General features: G+C 34.5%; 1 protein-coding gene across 1 annotated transcript in view; it reads right to left on the bottom strand.

Moving 5' to 3' along the window:
* Positions 1-418: 418 nt before the first annotated feature.
* The window catches only part of LOC129226962 (probable cation-transporting ATPase W08D2.5), a gene marked incomplete at its 5' end in the record, with an annotated part of 28811 nt that continues 7136 nt past the window's right edge, over positions 419-22093 (bottom strand). Inside the window, 5 exon segments of the mRNA XM_054861591.1 lie at positions 419-651; positions 1732-1885; positions 6252-6335; positions 7030-7118; positions 10996-11150. Of these exon segments, the coding sequence (XP_054717566.1) occupies positions 419-651; positions 1732-1885; positions 6252-6335; positions 7030-7118; positions 10996-11150 (715 nt within the window).

The raw sequence follows: 22093 nt of genomic DNA on the forward strand, positions 1-22093 counted from the left end.
CAAAATAAGCTATAGATTGAGCCAAGCTACATTTAAAGAACTACTGTATATAGTTTGAGTTCAAATGAATAAAATATAAAACTGAAAGAGAAAATTACAAAAATACACTGCGGCTGACGAAATTACATTATTTCGTTAACTAGCCTTTTATTTTTCAGTTATGTACACCTAAATGGCTGCACAGATTAAAAGGAGTCTGAATTAATGAGGGTTTACTGCACTCAAACCAAGGCTGGATACAAAGCCCTTTTGGATTAAAACTGTCAGATATATCGACCTGTCTTCTAAAGTGACACTAGCTGGAAGTACTGGTTGATTGAAAAGTTACCATCCCAAAACAATTGGGATTCATTTCATGTACACAAAATCCTGATGAAGATATATAAACGTCTGGTGGTTTGCATGGCCACTGTAGATGCTATACGAAGTCTTGTCCGTTGTTCATGGACGGTTGGAATCGATGTCTTCCATCTTTGAAGGTCACAAAGGACATGACTTCTTCGGGTGCCTCGTCGACAGGCTCACTGTTTTTTGCCAGTTTGAGCCCGACCATCATAGAGTGCCTGAGCTCGCTGCTCTGCCTTGCCCAGTGCTGACGCCAGCTGGAATGCCTTGAGATAGCTGTGTCCGGTTCGTCTTTTCCGTAAGCGTCTGAAAATATGGGCACGGAATCAATATAATAATATAATCTAGTTAGTCAACTTGAACGTAGAAATAAGATTCAACATTTGCCATGGGGGGGGGGGGGGGTATAATATAGTGTGGCTCTCAAAGGTTGAAGTTTGGTCTTAACATTCTTTACTTCTTTTGAGGCTAGTAAGGAAGTGCTATAACTTGATACACAGTTCCATAGCGGCAACCACCAACTGCCATCGAAGGTGCAAATCTTGAAGTAAACAGACAAAAGCGTAGTCTCTTAGGATGCAACCGCTGATCTCATGTGAATGCAAAGCGGTTTGCATCCTGGCTGCTGCTAAGTCGCCGCATGTGCTTTTCAACGCCTGCCCGTCTACTAGAAGGGTTCAGTTGCTCATGGAACCAGTTTCTCATTTTTATCTAGTTAAATACTACATCTATCATCATACTACTCATCTACTATATCTAGTTAAATGCTACATCATGTGTTGGACTGACAACACATTATAAAACTGAAAAATTATACTTGAAAAAAAAAAAATTTACATCCCCCTCCCCCCCAATGATTTTTGTAGGAATATAAGTTTTTCTGGGGAGGGGGTGGGATTCGTGTTTCCTCATAGTTTCCGAAAATTTGACAGTCTTCAGAAAATTTTACTTTAGTTCACTGTCACTCCTGCTCAAAATATTGGTGCTGAGTTTATAATTGGGTTACCTTTGTTGTAGTTGTGAGAAATTGTTTCAACTCAAATCCATGTCGGTAACACATCTCCTTTCCACTAAACTTCCCAAAAAGAGTAAATACTGTCCAACCATGGATTGCTTGGAATTTTCAAACGTCCAGATAAGACGAATCTATGTGAATAAGGGGGAAAAGTAAAAATTTGATGCGCGTATTCGCTCATTTGAATGAGACTCTGCTTCTGCAAAAGTTGACATCGGTGAAAAATAATAGATTCGTCCATTTCCGGCTGTAAAACGGATGTTTGTCTTTCCATACAATCCGTGGTCAGATAGAATTATCAAGACCAAGGCTCCACTTATCAGAGCCACATCATAACAACAATAATAATAAATTCACAAAGAAATACTTGCCTCTAATATTTGAAAGCTCATAGCGACCAACTGGTGGCCACTTGCTTGATGCCTTTAATTGCCGGTGAAGTTTTTCGAATTTATGAATAGGGCCTCTTAATCGCCTCAAGGCTGGAACAACGTGTTCGAAAAGGATGCCTTGAATAAAGAAGACCTAGGAATGGAGAAATAATTTATTATGATACCGAATGATTTTTAACATTCATAAAATGCATTCAATACAGTAGGTGTCAAAAATCCGAACTAGTTGGGACCATAGGTAGTTCGGTTTATGGCCAGCAAGTTTTAATTTACAAATTATTCGAATATTCAGAAATAACCAAGAAAATACCGTAAAAGAAAGTAGTGTGCCATTAATTAAAAGAAAGTGGTTATACAATATGTGTTCACATAACATACAATACAATACATAACGTTATCAATATGTAATTACATTTTCAACAAAATTTAACAAAAATCAAATTTCATTTCTGACTGATCATGAACGAAAAATTAAAAATATTTAGAGTACTGCATGTATTCTGGGAGGAACTAACAGAAACCTTCATTTTTTGAGATTTAAGATTTGACACTTTAATTTTATTTTAGGCAGATGAGTTTCGATTTTCCGCGGATGCGGCTTTGCAAACAGATTAAATTTTCTCTTTCAAAATCCAAACTGAACTAAGATTGCAAATAACAAGTGATAAACTGCATTTTGGTGTGCTAACAAGTGAGCTTGATCCACTGGAGACATTTTTTTGCGATTGGTTCTAGAGATGGTTCCAGAACTAAAGTTGTTCAACTTACACAACTCGGAGCTGTTTAAAGTGACAAAGGAAAATGAAACCAACGAGGATACCGACATCCGTGACACACAACCAAAAGCTTTCACACTGAAAACTTAGAGCCGTTCCTTGACAATGGCAAATGATCTTTCTGATTTATTAGTATAGTGAAGGAATATCCTGTCATGGAAATTAAGTGAATGGTCATGGAAGTGTTAATGCTCTACAAAGAACAATGGAGGAAAATAATTGATAACAGCTAAAAGTATATCATAACTTTTTTTAAAAAAACGCTAAGTTAATTCCTGTTTTCTTCATACACATTGTGCTTATGTATTGGAATAAGTACACATTAAACTTATTATATATATTTATCTATCAATAGAATGATTTTTTTTTTCATATATGGAATGTAATCCCCATTTTAACTTTTATTAAATCCTAATTTACACGGATTATGTTGAAAGTAACCCCCACGGCCCCATGTAAAACAAGTGTCTACTGTATTATTTAGTTTTTTTTAAATTTATTTGTTCATTTATTTATTTAGAAGCTAAACAGATTCACGTACATAGAGAACTGCATGCCAAGCCCCTTGCCTCCAGACGCACACAGGAAAGATTTACAACACAAGAGAAGGAAATAATACCCAGGGCACCGGCGGGAATCGAACCCACAACCTCCAGCTTAGAAGATGAAACTTCTACAACGGAGGACCCTTATTTAGTAATTAACACAAAGAAAATTCAATGAACTTATGGAAAATACGCCGACTTTACACAAATTTGAATACATTTCTGTAAAGAAAAACCGACTACAAACTCATCTTAGAAAATTCACTGATATTTAGCTGAGAGAGCTAGATCCGCCAAATGTCACAGATGGGAGCAGTAGCAGATCCAGAAGTTGCTGGACTTGCCTCAGTCATGATTTCAATAAAGAAACAAAATGACATGTTTGAGCAAAAGAATCCCAACTAAATTGTAGATGTTGTGTTGATCTATGTATTTTCCAAAATTATTATTTTTTTAACTTTAGTTGTCGAATCTTACATTATTTAAGAAGAGGGCATGATAATGTAACTTCTTGCTATTTATACTCATTGTAGCCAAGCAGGGTGATCTTAGTAAGAAAATTGGAGAAGTTTTGCGAATATAAAGACCATCTACAAAGTAGCAGAAAATGTGCAAAATTATTGTGTATTTTATGAGGTACGTTAGCAGAAGTCAGGGTGCGGATCCAGGGACTTGTCCCCAACACCCCCTTGAGGTGACCAAAGGTAGCCCAAGGCTGCGTTTTTGGACTTATATTTCAAACATTTCAGTATAAATCCCATTTTTGCCCAAAAATGACACTTGGGACCTCCCCCCTCCCTATCATCCCGAAATGACCCCCTCGAAAACCAGGAGCTGGATCCGCCTTTGGCAGAGGTAAACAATCAATATGACGCATGGCAGTACCGTTGTCTCCCCAGCGCTGAGAAGATGGGGAAAAGCATGTGACTCCCTTTTGGAGATCTAGCACTTTTTTGACTCCCTATTTTTTTTTTTTTTCCTTTATAAATCTCACCGAATGCTTTGATGTGCTTAAAAAAACGAGCTGATGTGTGCATCACATGACTTCCTTTTACACCAATTTAATGTTATTTCCCTATTATTGCAATTTTAATGTGATTCTCTCTCTAACTCTCTAAATATCACCAATGGCCCCATTAAAACCAGATTTAAAAAAAAAAAATCGCCGAGTTTGTCGCCAAGTTGGCGACCAAAAGACTGGCGATATATCGCCAAATGTCCGCCAAATTATAACGCCACTTGAGTTTGCATCGAAATTAACAATGTATTCCCCCCAAAAAGGTGCAAAAGACCCCTTTAGAAACACCCGAATGCAACCAAAAAAGGAGGTGCACAACTAGACTCCACTAGGAGTCTACGTACCAAATTTCAACGTTCTAGGACATACCGTTCTTGAGTTATGCGACATACATACACACATACATACGTACATACAGACGTCACGAGAAAACTCGTTGTAATTAACTCGGGAAACTTCAAAATGGATATTTCGGGCGTCTATATGTTCTTAGGTACATATGAACGTGTGGTCGAGTCGAAAAAAAACTCAACATTCATTTAGGGGTGAGCAAAATGGAAATTAAGGCTGATTTTTGAGTGAAAATTTTTTCGCGAATACAATACTTCCTTTTTTTTAAGAGGAAGTAAAAAGGTGAAGATAATTGACATTGGGTTAGTATGCGCGGATGTTGCTTTTTATTCAGCGGTTCCCAACCGGTGGTTCGTGAGAGGTTTTCAGGAGGTTCACGAGAAAAATATTGTAATGGCTGAGTTTTAACATGTCTGTTTTTGATGAAGTTTCATGTTCTAGAGGCTTCAAACAAATTTTCTTTTTTTTTAAATTCATTTGTCTCTCGCACATTCGATAGGTACTCTTAACATGAAAATATTTGCGTACTTCCTGACATATATTACATTCAAATAGTTTACTCTGTCATTGCAATTTACCGTTTGAGTCCGTCGAAGAGCTATCGCTGTTCACTTGTGTTGAGTCAAAAATGCGTAGAATGCTGTTGTTTGTTGCTATGATTTTCATGCTACATTGACTACAATTTACTTCAAGCTTTACTGTCGAAAAAGGAAAAGAATGGCTAACAATCCAAGAATACCACAGGAAGTGTGAAAAAGTAATTGCTATAGAAAATTTTCCTGCGAGAAAGTTTGGCAGTGTGAGGTTTGCACAGTAAAAACAATCAACGGAATTTAACCCTGCCGCTTAATTTGCGCTTTATGTAAATAAGGAATTTATGAAATTTGGGTAGAAAATTTCTCTTGTGGTAAGTGAACTTAAAAATATTTGTCTTGTTAAAAATTACATATTGTGTAAAAATTGAAGTAAATGCGTATATTGAAAATAGACGCTTCTATTTTTTTTCAATATACACATTTTACTCCACACTTATAGCATAATTACAAGAAAATTCTTCTGCAGTCAAACGAGTTATGTACGCAGAATATCTTTATCGAACAGCTAAGCTCATAGTCCTTTTCAAGGAGACAATTAGAGACCTTAGAGATTTTTCTCATTTTACTGTAAGAAAAAAAATCATTTAGTTAATCTGAGAGTTCCCTGAAAGGTATTTTAAAGATCATTTTTTAACTGACTTCTGATTTAGTGATAGAGGTAAATGTACTCTAGTGTCAGAAAAATTTCAGCCAAACTTTTTGAACCTCTTTGTTCCACAAATATCCCATTTTCAAAAAATTTTCAATTTTGATTGAAGATCAACATAGAATAATCATCCTGGTTAGTTTTTGGTGAATTTGTTTTGTATTCATTTTTTAGCGATCATTTTAGTTCGTAGCAAATTTGTACTTCTATATTTTGCAATTGTGTTTTCGTTCTTGTTATAAACTACGTAGCGCATCAAACTAAACAAAATCGCCCACATTTTTTTGTCTGTGCGTGTGTGCGCGTTTTTTTTTTTTTTTTTTTGTTATTACCTGGTACCCAAGGGGTTCGCAAGGGGTTGGGAACCGCTGCTCTATACGATATGCCAATTTGCCGACAGGTGCAGTCAATTCTCGATAACTCGAAGTCCTATGGACCGGTTAAAACCTTCAAGCAATAGGAACTTTGAATTATTGGAAGTTTCCACAGCCTTTTCAAGAGTTTGAGACAAAATAAAAACTTCCATGTAAAGGAATTTTCGAGTTATACCAGTTCAAAGTTACTTACCTCCCATATGTATGAAACGATGAAGTTCGCCAAGGACAAAAGGTACAACACTAAATGATATTCAATAAAAGGCGCTGGTTTGAACTGAAATAAATTGTGTTAGTTAAAAGATATTTATAAACATATTAACACTCAATCAATACAGGAATGAATCAATACATGATTAAACGACTTGAAAAGAAATTACAAAAAAAAAAAAGCGCCTTTAATACTCAGGAACTAAAAAGCAAAAAATAATTGGTCACATTTACCTACGATTTCCTACCCAAACATATTAATCAAATTTATTTTATTATTCTGGGACAAAAATGAACTGAACTAAACACTCAATAATAAAATTAACTCTGGTTTTACTTACTATATAATAAAATATTTTTATCTAACTTAACTATGTACGATTTGTTAATTTTTAACCAACTTCGAAAAGGGGGCGGCTATCAGTACATACCGTATGTATGTTTTTTTTTTCTTTTGTTCACTGACAGCGTCTCACCTAGTGAACAAATTTTGATGTTTTTTTTTTTTTTAAATCCACTTTTGAAGTTGGTGCTACCTATAAACTACTACCTAACCTACTCACCGAATCCTAAATTAGGCACTAATAATTTAACTAAAAGAAAAAAAAAATCTTTAAAACCAAACTTAGAAAGGTGATGTTTATGTTATCAAATTTAATTATGTAGCGTTTTTAATTAAGAAACATAATGTACATGAGAAAATGCAGAAGGCTACACAACGCACAGAAAAAATATTATGCAATGAAAAAAGTTGATCTTACGTTGATGAATTTCGATAGAACTTCAGCTGGATAAATGGTCAAATAGGACACAAGTAAAAATTCTACTGTTACAACTCCTACATATAACTCTGAAAATGATAAGGAAAATATGAGTTTTAATATTGAATACATTTATATTGTACATCAGACATATTATGTTAAATTTAAAGGTTAGGTATATCTGGAAAGTTTCATTTTATAGCTATGCTTTTAATCAGAGATGCCCATCTAGGAGGAGGGGGGTGCTCTCCGCGATATTGAGAGGGTGCACCCTTGCCCTTGGGGGAGGGGGGGTTGCAGGGCATAAAACTGATCAATATTTACAGAATTAGTCAGTAAAGTCTTTTTTTTTTCTTTTATCAAATTCACCAAATAATTGATTTTAAAGTAATATTTACTGTCAATTTTGTTTCAATTTTCTGATAAAGTTTATAAAATGCCAAAAAAAAAGCAATAAACTGCTAATTTAGCAGCCCTATGTCGTTAATCTGGTAGTCTGTTTTCCTTGATAAAAATCTTTGCTATTCTTTATTGGATTGGGATGATCTAGTTTTATGAAAAACCTAGGCGAGCTATTAAAATAATATTTTTAGCCCTCCCCCCCCCCCTTGATATTCGCTATATTCTTCGAAACATTTTCTTGTTTTTGCCCAAAGCGCAAGGTTAGATGATTTTTTTTTTTTTTTTTTTTTTTTTTTTTTTTTTTTTTGTGCAGTAAGACAGCTATTTTTGGGCACAATATCAAGATGAGTAAAAATTTGCTATGTTTAAATTCTTACTTTAATTTTTCGTCTGAAACTTTCTTCATAAGTTGACCACCTTTGTAAGTTGACCACCTGTCTATGTTGACCGCTTTTGTCAGGAACGGAATTAGTCCTGTCTTATATAATGAAGGAAAACCTCTGTAACTTGACCACCTCTCTATCTTGACCACCTGTCTATCTTGACCACTAATATACACCAGCTTTGGTTTGAAGTATTGTAAAAAACCCTTTGTACGTTGACCACTAGGCAGAAGCATTAGCTTGTACTAAAAGTTTCATCAGTTGTGCCTCAAATAAGTAACCACACATTTTAGAAAAACCTATAAATATTTATGTTTCCATCGAAAAATATTGGGTTAATGTTAAGTTCCAGAAAATGCGCCAAAATTCAATAAGGAGGTATTTTGTTGAAACATAGATTACCATGGTTAAAAACGTACAAGAAAAAATCAAATGAAGAATTTGAGTCACTTTTGACTTGTTAAGAATTTTTAGGAATTGTTAATATCAAGTAAGTAGTGTTTCATAAGCAATGAGGCATTTTTTTTTTCTGCTCGATTCACAGAAATTTTAAATTTGTATGATACTTTACGCGTCATTCTGGTAAATAATCTCTAAAAATATTTAAACAACATTTTTCTTATTGTTTAAAAGTAATGTTAAACAATGACAGTGAGTTTAAAGTATTCCAATTAATTAAAAAATAAATGCATAGGACAAGAAATGACATAAAAAAAATTTCATTGCTACCCTTTATAAGTTGACCACCAAAGTACTGGACCGTAAGTGGTCAACTTACACAGGTTTCACTATATAAGTGAACTTACACCCTACACCAAAAAGTTAGACATAAACATAAAATACAATTCACAGTAAAAATATGACTGGTAGGATATTCAATTTCATATGTGTTTAATAACAATAAACAGTATGTAAAGCACAAGGTAAGGTTAATTTATTGGAAAAAACATCATGCATTGTGCCCACCTGGGGGCATGGCTCAGATTGCGCCATTGAAATTTTTAGGCGAGAGATTTTTATCATTTTTCTTTTTAGGGGGTGTTTTGAGGAGTCTTTTTTTTTCATTTTGGGGGGGGGGAGATCCTTTCTGATATTTAGACGGGGTGCGTCCATGACCTTGGGGGGGGGGTGAGTACCCCTGCATCATGTGTTGAATTTATTTAGCAAGACAGAAATAGGGTATCCCATAATTTTGACACTTTTTAGCATAGGCAAGTGATGCACCAAAAATGTAGGGTGTCAGAAGTGAGGAATGTTGGTGTTAGGAGGTGGCACCTCTGAAACTTGTTTTTTTTTTTTTTTTTTTTTGTAAAATTAGGCTTTATTTTTCGATAGTAGTGTAACTTTACTGATTAAAATACCTCTGGAAGTATGGAATGTGGCCTCAAAAATCAGAGCGGATGGAAACCATAAACCTCCTCCTTCCAATTCAATGTTGTATTCTTATGAATTAACGTAAGAAAAGTCCATTTATTTTTAGTTTTTAATCTTTATTTCTGTGAAAAAAAAATCCACTCGGTAAAAAAATCACTTTTCAATCGATTGCTAATTTTTAACTCTGAAAAGTTGGAGGGGGGGGGGGGCGGGCAAGGATCTTTTTTTTTTTGGAAGTGAGGGGATGGTTGCCTCCCTTGCCCTCCCATACAAGCCGCCTATGCTTTTTAATTTATAAACTGTACTTAAGGTTGAGAAACACTGCTTACAAATGTTAATATGAATTTGATTCTGTTACCCTTTATTACTTCAAACACGTGGATTTCCATCGAAAGTATCAAGTTTTGCATTACCTTTGGGGGGACTTCATAATGGTTCCATGCTAGGTCTATCGTTCCTTTAAGGTCCTTGTTCAAAAAATATTTCCTTCCATTTTCATATAAATTTCTTGCTAGATATTCCCACACATTTTCCATTGTGTGTGGATTTTGCGACTAATCCACTGGACTAAAATGGACCAAGCGATAGGCAGTCCACGACATTGATACTACATATTTATAGTGTTAGACACATGAGCTTTGTCTTTCTGAAATACACAGAGTGGTACTACCAGCAAATCCTGCATCAGAATAAAAAGACTCAATCATGGGAGTTCATTTTCTTGCTAGAAATTGCCAAAAAATGCTTGTCTATTGAATCTAAAAGCATCTTCAAGTCATTACCGATCCTCCATCTTGTCTGTTTACTAAATAAAACTTTTCATTCGCTTCTTAAATCATGTGAGTAACATTTTTATTCATCTTGTTCAGTCAAGTTCCACGTTTTCTCAGTACTCTAAATATTGCTAACAGCCATTTGTGACCACAAGACGTCATATGCTTTGTCCGGTTTAAACGTAGGGTTTATTGTTGTATTCGATTTAATAGACCAACGTTTTGGCGATTTATAACAAGAAAATGAGCTTTCTCGACTGTTAGCGAGTATTAGAGGACTATCTTATTTCATACAGAATTTGCTGGGGGGAACAAACTGTATTTCAGCAAGACAAAGCGCCTACTGATACATCCAACTCAGAACAAATCTGTAATTCAACATGAATAATATCAATGTCATGGAATGGCCATTGCTTAGTCGAAACTTAAATTCAATGTAAAACGTATGGCAACATCGGGCACCAAAATTATGTGAAATTGGAAGCCAATACAACTCGACGCAGGAATAACTTGATACTTATAATGGAAAACCATGTGTCTGAAGTAACTAGAGGTAATGGAAACACAATTTCATGTTTACATTTGTAACTGTGTTTCTCAACCCAAAATATAATTCATAAATAAAAACGTGTCTGTAAATATGAGACACTCAATTTTCTGATTTTCTTAATAAATTCAACACAAGGTTATTTTTAAAATAAATTACCCTAACTTGTGTTTCACGTACTGTCATTATACACATATTTGATATAAATCCTTTCATTCATATTTTTACTGTGGAATTGTATTCCCACCTAGCCATACATGCAGCCCTGGAAAATTACCAATCTATCGATACCTTGTTCAATGCTCAGTTTTCTGTCGTTCACCAGCAGTAGCGATGGCATAGATAAATAGATACCACAATTTTTACAACATTACACTACAAGGGTTTTCTGTTCTCTGGATAACCGATCCTCTTTAGACCGGATAAACGCAGTTGTACTGCTTTACTTAATGCATATTTATATAAAAGAAAGTTGTGGTCTACTCACTGTTGGAAAGGAAGCTTTTTCGATAAGGTGGCCCTGGTGCAAAAATGACTGAAGCGATGACATAGGACATCATATTGACGGTGAGAATAGCTGTTCCAGAGTGAGATGCCGCTGGAGTGTGGGTGTGATCTCTGTCATAGATAAATGGTTGATACCTATGAATATAATCAAGAAATGTTCAGCGAAAATTCAAGGATGCAAAAATATCGTAAGGATCGCTTTCGATTAGGGTGACCGGTTCGTGGGAGGATATGTTTAGTAGACATTCCATTTCAGATCAGGCAGGCCTGTCACATGACCATCATCAATTACATTATTGCCTAATAGCTCCAATAATGGTGTACTTACATGAAATACATCGCCAGCTCAGTCAATTCCAGCCGAGGACTGCAGTTTCATGCTTATTAGCACTCATCAGCCCGGCACAGGAGTGACTGAGCTGGAGGTGGAAAACCTCTAAATGAAGCCAAGAGTGCCAAACAAACTGGTAGCTAATACAGAATTAGCACTGACCAGACAGTGCTGCTCATACAAGATGCGCAGATAGGTACGATTCAAAGTGTGAAAGTTTGTTTCATAGGGCACTTCAAACGAAACTATCGAATTGTAAGGTCGGTCTGGCTCTGAGATACAGATATTTCATATAGTCCAGTCACATTATACAAAAAAAAGGGGCTAAAATCGTAAAGCACGATGTAGTTTTGATTTTTTAATATGTTGTTTCGGTCAGTTAGGGTAGTGTTTATCTAAGTTTGCAGTTTTCTAAAACCTGTGCTCGATGCGCAATTAGCGAAAAACTGCGAAATTTTCGGAAGTTTTTTTAGTTTTTCCTCTCTAACTCCAAAACTATCGAACTTTTGTTACTAAAATTCGAAAAAAAACGAAATGCGACCTAAAATTCCTGAATGTGAAAGGTATTTTGATACGTAGGGGAAGGAATGTTTGCGTTACCTTCATATAGCTGTCAACTATTGGCGTATTTTATTTATTTTTTCATCGCCGCAGTGTTTTGCTAACACACATAACTTATATAAACACACATTAGAGTCTTATTATATAATTATTTGCCCCTTTTTACTTTCTTCTATATCTAATATATAGAAGAAAGTATTGGATTCGTGCAAATTTTCGAATTTCGAATTTTGACGGATTCAAACGTTTTGAGGTGTGCTGAGTCCATTTCGACTATTTTTGGAAAATGTCTGTCTGTCTGTATGTGTGTGTGTATGTGTGTGTGTGTATGTGTGTCACGTCTGTGTGTGACCAGTTTTTTGTGGCCGCTCTACAGCAAAAACTACCGCATGAAATCGAACGAAATTTGGTACACATATGTGCCCCTATGTGAACTTGTGCCCATTGGTTTTTGGCGCGAATTCATCCAAGGGGGGTGGAGCAATGGGACGTTTTTTGAGTTACGCGTGATTGCTATTCCTCAAGAAGTAACTGGCGGAATCAAACAAGATTTGGTCCATATGTTGCCAGTAACAGGAACAGGTGCTGATTCAATTTTGGTGTCAATAACTCAAACGGGGGTTGAGCTATAGAACGTTTTTTGTCGTCAATTGTGACTGCTGTATCTCAAGAAATAATGAACGGAATGAAAGAGAAATTTATCGGCAAGTAGCCTTTAGTGGGTATAAGAGCTGATTTTATTTTGGTGTCAACAGCTAAAAAGGGGGAAGCGCAATAACCCGTTCTTTTTTTCCATTGTAAGTGCCCTATCTCAAGAAGTAATGCTACGTTCTGGTTGAAATTTGGAATATATGTGAATCCATATGTAAACAGGCTTTGGTTCAACTTTGGCGCCAATCGCGCCAAGAGGTGCTGATTTATTTTTATTATCATTATTTTTTTGGCGAATAAAAATAGCTTTATTAATGCAACAATAAGAAAGATAAATCGTAATAGATTGTCGTCTGCGTATTTCTCGTGATTTTAATTGTATGGAAATGATCGGAAATATTATCTCAATGATTTAAAATTTTTAACTGTTGCCAACTTATGTTTGTTAACAAATAAAATATTTGTAATTAATTCAAGCAAGGCTTTTAAAATAACTTTCAATTTTCGCTCTTTGCTTTGCTTTTGCAATAATTCAGACATTGGGATGGTCGTCAAGTTTTTGCATGTGTAATTTTGTTTTTGTTGGGAATATTGCTTCCTCGTCAAGCATGGGGAGGGATCAGAAAAAGGAAAAATATAGAAGAAAGTTTCGTGATGGCCACAACATACTAGTTTAGAACAGGATCCTCAATATTGTCTTGAAAAGTGTTTTGCTTCATTTTTCAAAAAGCGAAATTTCCGGTTATTTGTTTGTTTTATGATTGTAAAAGAACTATTGAATCTATGGACTTTGTTTTTGGCTTAAATGAAAACCAATTAAATTTACTGTAAGAGTATGTTCAATTTTTTTCTTGCTGAGTAGGAATTTATGTCAATATTTGGCCTGAAATGTGATCTAAGCATGATTTTTTTCGCCAAAAATGACCAATTTTTGAAGTACGATATCTCCTAAATTGCTGGTCGTACAGAAAGCCACATGAGCTTAAATTGTTCACAATTTAATGTACTTGAAAACAGGTATTTACATTTAGTATCAAAAGTTGGATAGTTTCGGAGTTAAAGAGCAAAAAATATAAAACACTTCCGAAAATTTCGCAGTTTTTCGCGAATTGCGCATCGAGCACAGGTTTTAGAAAACTGCAAACTTAGATAAACACTACCCTAACTGATCGAAACAACATATTAAAAACTCAGAATTGCATCGCACTTTGCGATTTTTATGTCTAATATGACTGGACTAATATGTCCCTTAGCTGTAACTACTGTATTTTTTTCAAAAAAATCGGTGATGATCATATGACACTTTTTGTACCTGCCTGCCTGATTTCAAATGGAATGGACTCTTTAGTAGTTTTCAATGTTTAAAAAAGTAAAATTTCTGCTTTTCAATGTGGATATGTGACCGTACGATTACGCCCGCAACACGTGCAAATAATTGAACTTCAAGTACATTTTTACTTTCTTCTATATCTAATATATAGATGAAAGTATTGGATTCGTGCAAATTTTCGAATTTTGACGGATTCGAACGTTTTGAGGTGTGCTGAGTCCATTTCGACTATTTTTGGAAAATGGCTGTCTGTCTGTGTGTATGTGTGTGTGTATGTGTGTATGTGTGTCACGTCTGTGTGTGACCAGTTTTTTGTGGCCGCTCTACAGCAAAAACTACAGCATGAAATTGAACACAATTTGGTACACATATGTGCCCCTATGTGAACTTGTGCCCATTGGTTTTTGGCGCGAATTCCTCCAAGGGGGGTGGAGCAATGGGACGTTTTTTGAGTTACGCGTGCTTGCTATTCCTCAGGAAGTAACTGGCGGAATCAAACAAAATTTGGTCCATATGTTGCCCCTAACAGGAGCAGATGCTGATTCAATTTTGGTGTCAATAGCTCAAACGCGGGTTGAGTTATAGAACGTTTTTTGTCGTCAATTGTGACTGCTATATCTCAAGAAATAATGAACGGAATGAAAGAAAAATTTATCGGCAAGTAGCCCTTAGTGGGTATAAGAGCTGATTTTATTTTGGTGTCAACAGCTAACTAGTATGTTGTGGCCATCACGAAACTTTCTTCTATATTTTTCCTTTTTCTGATCCCTCCCCATGCTTGACGAGGAAGCAATATTCCTAACAAAAACAAAATTACACATGCAAAAACTTGACGACCATCCCAATGTCTGAATTATTGTAAAAACAAAACAAAGAGCGAAAATTGAAAGTTACTTTAAAAGCCTTACTTGAATCAATTACAAATATTTCATTTATTAACAAACATAAGATGGCAACAGTTAAAAATTTTAAATCATTGAGATAATATTTTCGATCATTTCCATACAATTAAAATCACGAGAAATACGCAGACGACAATCTATTACGATTTATCTTTCTTATTGTTGCATTAATAAAACTATTTTTATTCGCAAAAAAAAAAAAAAAAAAAAATCAACACCTCTTGGAGCGATTGGAGTCAAAATTGAACCAAAGCCTGTTTACGTATGGATTCACATATATTCCAAATTTCAACCAGAACGTAGCATTACTTCTTGAGATAGGGCACTCACAATGGAAAAAAAGAACGGGCGATTGCGCTACCCCCTTTTTAGCTGTTGACACCAAAATAAAATCAGCTCTTATACCCACTAAGGGTCACTTGTCAAAAATTTTTTGTTTGATTCCGTTCGTTATTTCTTGAGATACAGCAGTCACAATTGACGACAAAAAACGTTCTATAACTCAACGCCCGTTTGAGCTATTGACACCAAAATTGAATCAGCACCTGCTCCCGTTAGGGGCAACATATGGACCAAATTTTGTTTGATTCCGCCAGTTACTTCCTGAGGAATAGCAAGCACGCGTAACTCAAAAAACGTCCCATTGCTCCACCCCCCTTGGAGGAATTCGCGCCAAAAACCAATGGGCACAAGTTCACATAGGGGCACATATGTGTACCAAATTTCGTTCAATTTCATGCGGTAGTTTTTGCTGTAAAGCGGCCACAAAAAACTGGTCACACACAGACGTGACACACATACACACACACATACACACATACACACACACACAGACAGACAGACATTTTCCAAAAATAGTCGAAATGGACTCAGCACACCTCAAAATGTTCGAATCCGTCAAAATTCGAAATTCGAAAATTTGCACGAATCCAATACTTTCTTCTATATATTAGATATAGAAGAAAGTAAAAAGGGGGGTAACGCAATCACACGTTCTTTTTTTTCCATTGTGAGTGCCCTATCTCAAGAAGTAATGCTGCGTTCTGGTTGAAATTTGGAATATATGTGAATCCATACGTAAAACAGGCTTTGGTTCAATTTTGACTCCAATCGCTCCAAGAGGTGTTGATTTTTTTTTTTTTTTTGCGAATAAAAATAGCTTTATTAATGCAACAATAAGAAAGATAAATCGTAATAGATTGTCGTCTGCGCATTTCTCGTGATTTTAATTGTATGGAAATGATCGGAAATATTATCTCAATGATTTAAAATTTTTAACTGTTGCCAGCTTATGGTTGTTAATAAATAAAATATTTGTAATTAATTCAAGCAAGGCTTTTAAAACAACTTTCAATTTTTGCTCTTTGCTTTGCTTTTACAATAATTCAGACATTGGGATGGTCGTCAAGTTTTTGCATGTGTAATTTTGTTTTTGTTAGGAATATTGCTTCCTCGTCAAGCATGGGGAGGGATCAGAAAAGGAAAAATATAGAAGAAAGTTTTGTGATGGCCACAACATACTAGTTTTAACAAGTTGATACTTCATAATTATGATACTGTAACAAATTTTATAAACAGTAATTATTTTTATGCTCTGATGTGCTTAATTTGTTGTAATTTGGCTAAATTTTTTGTTCAACATTGCCTCGGTTTTGAAAGTTTACCTGTGCGTTGACTTTGCTTGCTGTGCACCATTTAACTTTATTCTAGTGGGATTGGGGATAAATTTGAGCGATATCGCCAAATTTGCATCATTTTGAAAACATATTTTTGACGCCAAATTTGGTGAGAAATCGCCAAATGTCGTCAAGTTTGACGACATTTCAAAATTTAACGTGTAAGTAATATTTTAATGCAAATAATGAATGGAAAACCCCAGGAACCTCTAGAAAATACTAGAATATGTCTGAATGGATAATGCCGGTTCATTCAACGCTATATATATATACAGGGTGTTCCGTTTTACCTGCAAGACCTTTATTTTCGCTACCGTTAGTCCTAGATGTATACTTCCGATTGAAAAAATGTTCAAAATCAGATGCAGAGTTAAGATATTGAAAGTTTGAAGTGAAAATAAAAATGAGTCAAAAAATGCAAAAATTTAACTCTTTATACTAACTTATTACACCTAGGACTAACGGTTGCGAAAATAAAGGTCTTGCAGGTTAAAACGGGAACACCCTGTATATACACTGTAACAAATTTCGGAAACGTTTCTAGATATATCGGAAACGTTTCCGAAATAGTAGGAATCCTTCATCCAATAGCGAACTCCTCAATATTCAGAAAGCTTTTTGTTATTTCAAGATATCTAGAAGCGGAAGTGATGACGCAAAACGCTTCGAAACCTATTTCATCCTTCCAACACAGGCGCCAATGAGTCGGAAATAACGAGAACTTCTTTTTTTCTTATCTATGGTTGCTATTGGATTGCTTGTTATTTCATGTCTAGAGAGTAGTAAATTGTGTCGAAACTAATTTTACGCCTTTCATTTTGGGCTGCTCTTGATTTTTTAGAAGATGTACGCAGCTATTAAGTTAGTTAATAACGATTTGCTTATACAATTTCCGGTGCAACCGTGATTACATTTATATTGTGTGTTCAAGCGTGAATAGTTTCAACACCCGTTTTTATACTTAATGAAACGAAACCCTTTGGATTACTTATCCAGTTGTAATGGAGGTACTTAGATTTTCTTCCGCTCATGTTCACTTGTAAGTATTAATGAATATTTTAAAAAATGTTGTTATATACATTTATATTTTTGTTGATTTGCATTTGATGAGGCTCCAATTGTAACTGTTTTTGGGTTTATCGAATTAATTTAAAGTTATCCTACATACCTGTGAGCGCAGTGTACTATTTGTTGTAACTAACTGAAACTGATTAATTACGCAAAAGAAATAAGATTTATATTTGAAAAGCAATCACAGAAAAGTTATTTTGAAATACTTGGATATACATACATTGGTTCAAAAAAAAAAATCAATTGTTTAATTCATTAAAAATATGGTAATGCAAATGCTTTCTAATATTGTAATATGCTTCACAAAAAATGTGCCAGTATTATTTATCTTTTTTATTATAATTTATTCATTTATTTAAAAATATTTATACCATTAGAAAATGGCCCAGTTATCTATTAGTAAGCTACATAGTTATGCAATTAATTCATGTGCTTATTCATTTTGTTAAATGTGGTTGACAATAAAAAATTCCTTGACATTAGTTTGTTCGGTAAATAACATTTCCTTCGTGGATATACTAGTTTAATATAGGACAGTCAGGAGGAATGAGCCAGAGGCAAAAATGGAACAGCTGCATTTACAAGCCGAAATAAAAAGAAATATTATTTCATGTCATTGTTTTAAAAGTGATCCTTTTTTAAATACTATGTTATTAATTAAATATACAATGTACATATGGGGAGAAGACGAGGGGCGTTCACCACGCAGACTGCCATTGACATTTTCAGGGATTGCTTTTTTTAAGGGGGGGGGGGCGCTTTATAGCATTTTATGGGTTCACCATCACTCTATGGTGTGGGGGGGGGATCTCGTATATATGAAATGGAGTAATCATGCAATAGAATTCAATGTTTTAACAAATAAAATATGTAATGCATTTTGCGCACATTGTAAAAATAAAATCAGTAACATATTTTGATAAAGTATTTATATTTGTGATGAACTGGAAAAGGGCAAGAACAGAAGAATCACCCCGAATGGTTCCAACAGGAGGACTTGGTGTCATATTTAAATTCACCAATTTCTCTGTTGGCACTTTTCGGTACACTTTTTTCGTCAGAGAAATAGACTTGACGCGAAGGGAAGGTAAGTTCTGTCAAATTTTATCCGAAAATAAAAGCTATCAAGTTTTATACAAGATATGTTTTTAAGTTCTGCATTAAAAATACAATATGTTGATAATTTTGTCTTGAAAATATTGAGAGAAAAACTGAAGTTTAATATTGTTTAACAAACAATCCCACTTCTGAGAAAGTACTCCCCTTCCCTCCCCCGACGATTTTGTGATTATGAATGAAACTACTATATTATTTCATAAATTTTCAAAAATTTATAACTGTGCATATGTTATGCTGTTAACCATGCTATTTGTCATTAGAAATTCAGAAAAAAAAATCCTCGAATGATTCTAAAATTGCTTGTTTCATTGCTCTTAGATATGAAAGAATTGAAACTGATATGGCATGCAATACTATTAAAAAAGAATTATTTTTCAGAAAAAATCACGGAAAAAGGATTCCGAAATTCTCAGAAACGTTTTTGAAAATTGTTTGGAGAATTCCGAAATACTCGGAAACGTTTTCGAAACTTTCATGAACCACAGCTGCACAGAATACTCAGAAACATTTCTGGAAATTACGGAAAGAGGATTCCGAAATACTCAGAAACGTTTCTGAAAATTACGGAAAGAGGATTCCAAAATACTCAGAAACGTTTCTGGAAATTATAGAAAGAGGATTCCGAAATACTCAGACACGTTTCTGGACATTACAGAAAGAGGATTCCGAAATACTCAGACACGTTTCCGGACATTACAGAAAGAGAATTCCGAAATACTCAGAAACGTTTTTGAAAATTTCATGAACCGCAGCTGCACGATATACTCAGAAACGTTTCCGAATTTTTTTTACAGTGTAAGGGAAGTCGCTTCAATGGGAGTAATCTTGCCTTGATCGTTCAACCGATGTGCTATGAGAGCTTTTCGGTTCTGAAAATGGGAAACCATATGTGCTGTGATTTTGAATTAGTGTTTTTTGCTCATACAGTTGAACTCTATTAATGCGATCACGTTTAATACGAAATCATAGCTAAAACGAACATTTTGCTCATTATAAGTTTAGTTTGCTATCTAATTACATTTAAAAATTCACGTATAATACGTACATTAAATTGAAAGTCTCGGCTAAGACGAACAAAAATTTCTGACCTCTTTACTTAAAATGCTCGTAATGGGGTCGTTTCCAAAATTTTAGAAGTATTTTTTTCTAAAAGAGCATATTTAAAAACATAGGATCTGACCATTTTTTAAATAATTTGACTAAGTTTAATATTGAAAAAAAAATTACTTTAATCGGTGCGCTTTCATTGTTTACGCTTCTGCCGATGACATCACAAATGATGAAATGCCATTAAGTGTTGCCATTCACAGACCACAATATAAAATTCGCATCTTTACTCACGTGTACTGGCAACGATATAGGGTTGATAGCAACCGTAGAGCACAATATTTAATTCGCTTCTTGATTATCATGCCGTGGAAACATGGCAGAAAGATGCGCCTAAGTGCATCATTTGTGACGTCATAAAGGCCACGCCTTAATTGAAAAATCGGATATTAAAAAAATTAATTAAAAAAATAACTGTTGGGAAAATGAAAGTATTTTCTGGGGTTTTTTTTTTTTTTTACTTTTTCTATAAATTTCAGTGACTAAACATAGTACTTTTGACTGAAGGAAACAACACCATGAATACTGTAATTTTCTTTTTTAGAAATTATTCATCATTTTTTAAGGTAATAGAAGTCCCATTGTGTATCGAACCGAAAATATTGAATACTTTGAATGGAAAATAATGCCAGTACATTTTTTTTTTTCTTGTGAACTTTTCAATGTTCCACGAATGTCGATTATAATTTTCCTTTTTCATTATTATCCAAAAACATTCATTTATAAGAAGTACTTACTAAGTGATTTTTTTTTCTGAATATACTAATAGTTAAATTACAATGTGTGTATTAGTAGTGATTTTTTTAAATATAGATAAGCATTTCTTCGTTTTTTTTCACATTATCACTCATTCTCGGTTGTTACGAAAAACAGCTAATACGAACAAATTCGTGGATATTTGACATTCGTATTAACCGAGTTCAACTGTATTTGTAAATACATTTTCTGTGTTTTCACAAGAACTGTGTCATTATTTAAAGAATTTCTTGAAATATGCCGGACTCAACGCTACATAATGATTCCCTGTATTGGAATGCATCAAAATTAAAAGCCAAAGTTTAAAGTTCCGGAAAAAAATGCAAATATAGGCGTAAAAGTGTCACACCCAAGCAAATGGGTAGAGCATTTAATTTTTTAACACGTTTTCATTAGCTTCACCTGTATGTATGTGTGTATGTATGTATGTATGTATGTATGTATGTATCTTGTAACGGAATCTTGCAGCTCAAATTTCGCCCACTTCCTGCGATCGGATTCTTTTGAAATTTGGCACGCGACCTCGGACCCGATGACAATGCAATATTCTATAATCAAATTAATTAATTCACTCTTTTAATTGTTAGTTTCCTCCAATTTTAATCAATATTTTGGCATAAATCCAACAATGTGAAAAAGGAAAAATTAAAAAAAAATTACATTAAAAAATGCTCGTAAAAATTATTTAAAAATATCTACAAAAACCTTTAATTTTTTTTGCATCAGACAAAATTTGTTCCAATGTTCCAAGGTAATTAGAACATGAAATATAATTGTTTTTAACTAATTTCATGGCAAAATTTAAGTGATCCTTCAATTGGAAATTCATTGCTGATCAGACCATTGTTGAACAAAACTTTTATTCAAATGCATCTCAAATTTTCTAAGTAATGCAGATATGATTTCGGCACGCATACATCGATATTTTTTCGTAAAACAAGTTAAACTAAAAAGAAGAAAATAAAATAATAATTTTAAAAAATAAAAAAAAAACGCTTTAGTAGCAAAATGAACTAAAAAGTGAGAAATAATCTTTGGATGATAGTAGTTGACCAATCTCTTAATTTTAATGTAATACAAAAAAGCGTGGGGGGGGGGCTTCTTATCAGTTGTCTTGAATTTCTTCCATTTGTTGTCCAAGCAAAAATGCAAATAGACAGCACCCCACGCTTTTTTGTATTCCATTAAAATTAAGTGATTGGCCAACTACTATCATCCAAAGATTATTACTTTTTCACTCCTCCCTTGAAATTATTTCCCCCTACGTTGAGAACCCCTCGTCCAGCACAAGAATCATCACATTCACATCGCAAACATAACTCCACTGACTTACTGAACTTGACCCTCTTTCAAAACACCATTCAACTTGATGAATAACCTACATTTCAGTTGCATCTGTGTGCGAACAATTACGCTCGGCGGGGAGGAAATCTTAAATTGACTTTTTCCTCGATGGGGAGTTATTTCATCAAACAGCATTGCGTAAGTAACACGCAGCGCTAGGAACGCTGTTTGATTGGCGAAAATAACACGTCATATACATCGGTAGCGCTATTTCACAAGGATCTATTATT

Source organism: Uloborus diversus, chromosome 7 (assembly GCF_026930045.1).
Source record: "Uloborus diversus isolate 005 chromosome 7, Udiv.v.3.1, whole genome shotgun sequence".
NCBI classification, from domain to species: Eukaryota; Metazoa; Arthropoda; class Arachnida; order Araneae; family Uloboridae; genus Uloborus; species Uloborus diversus.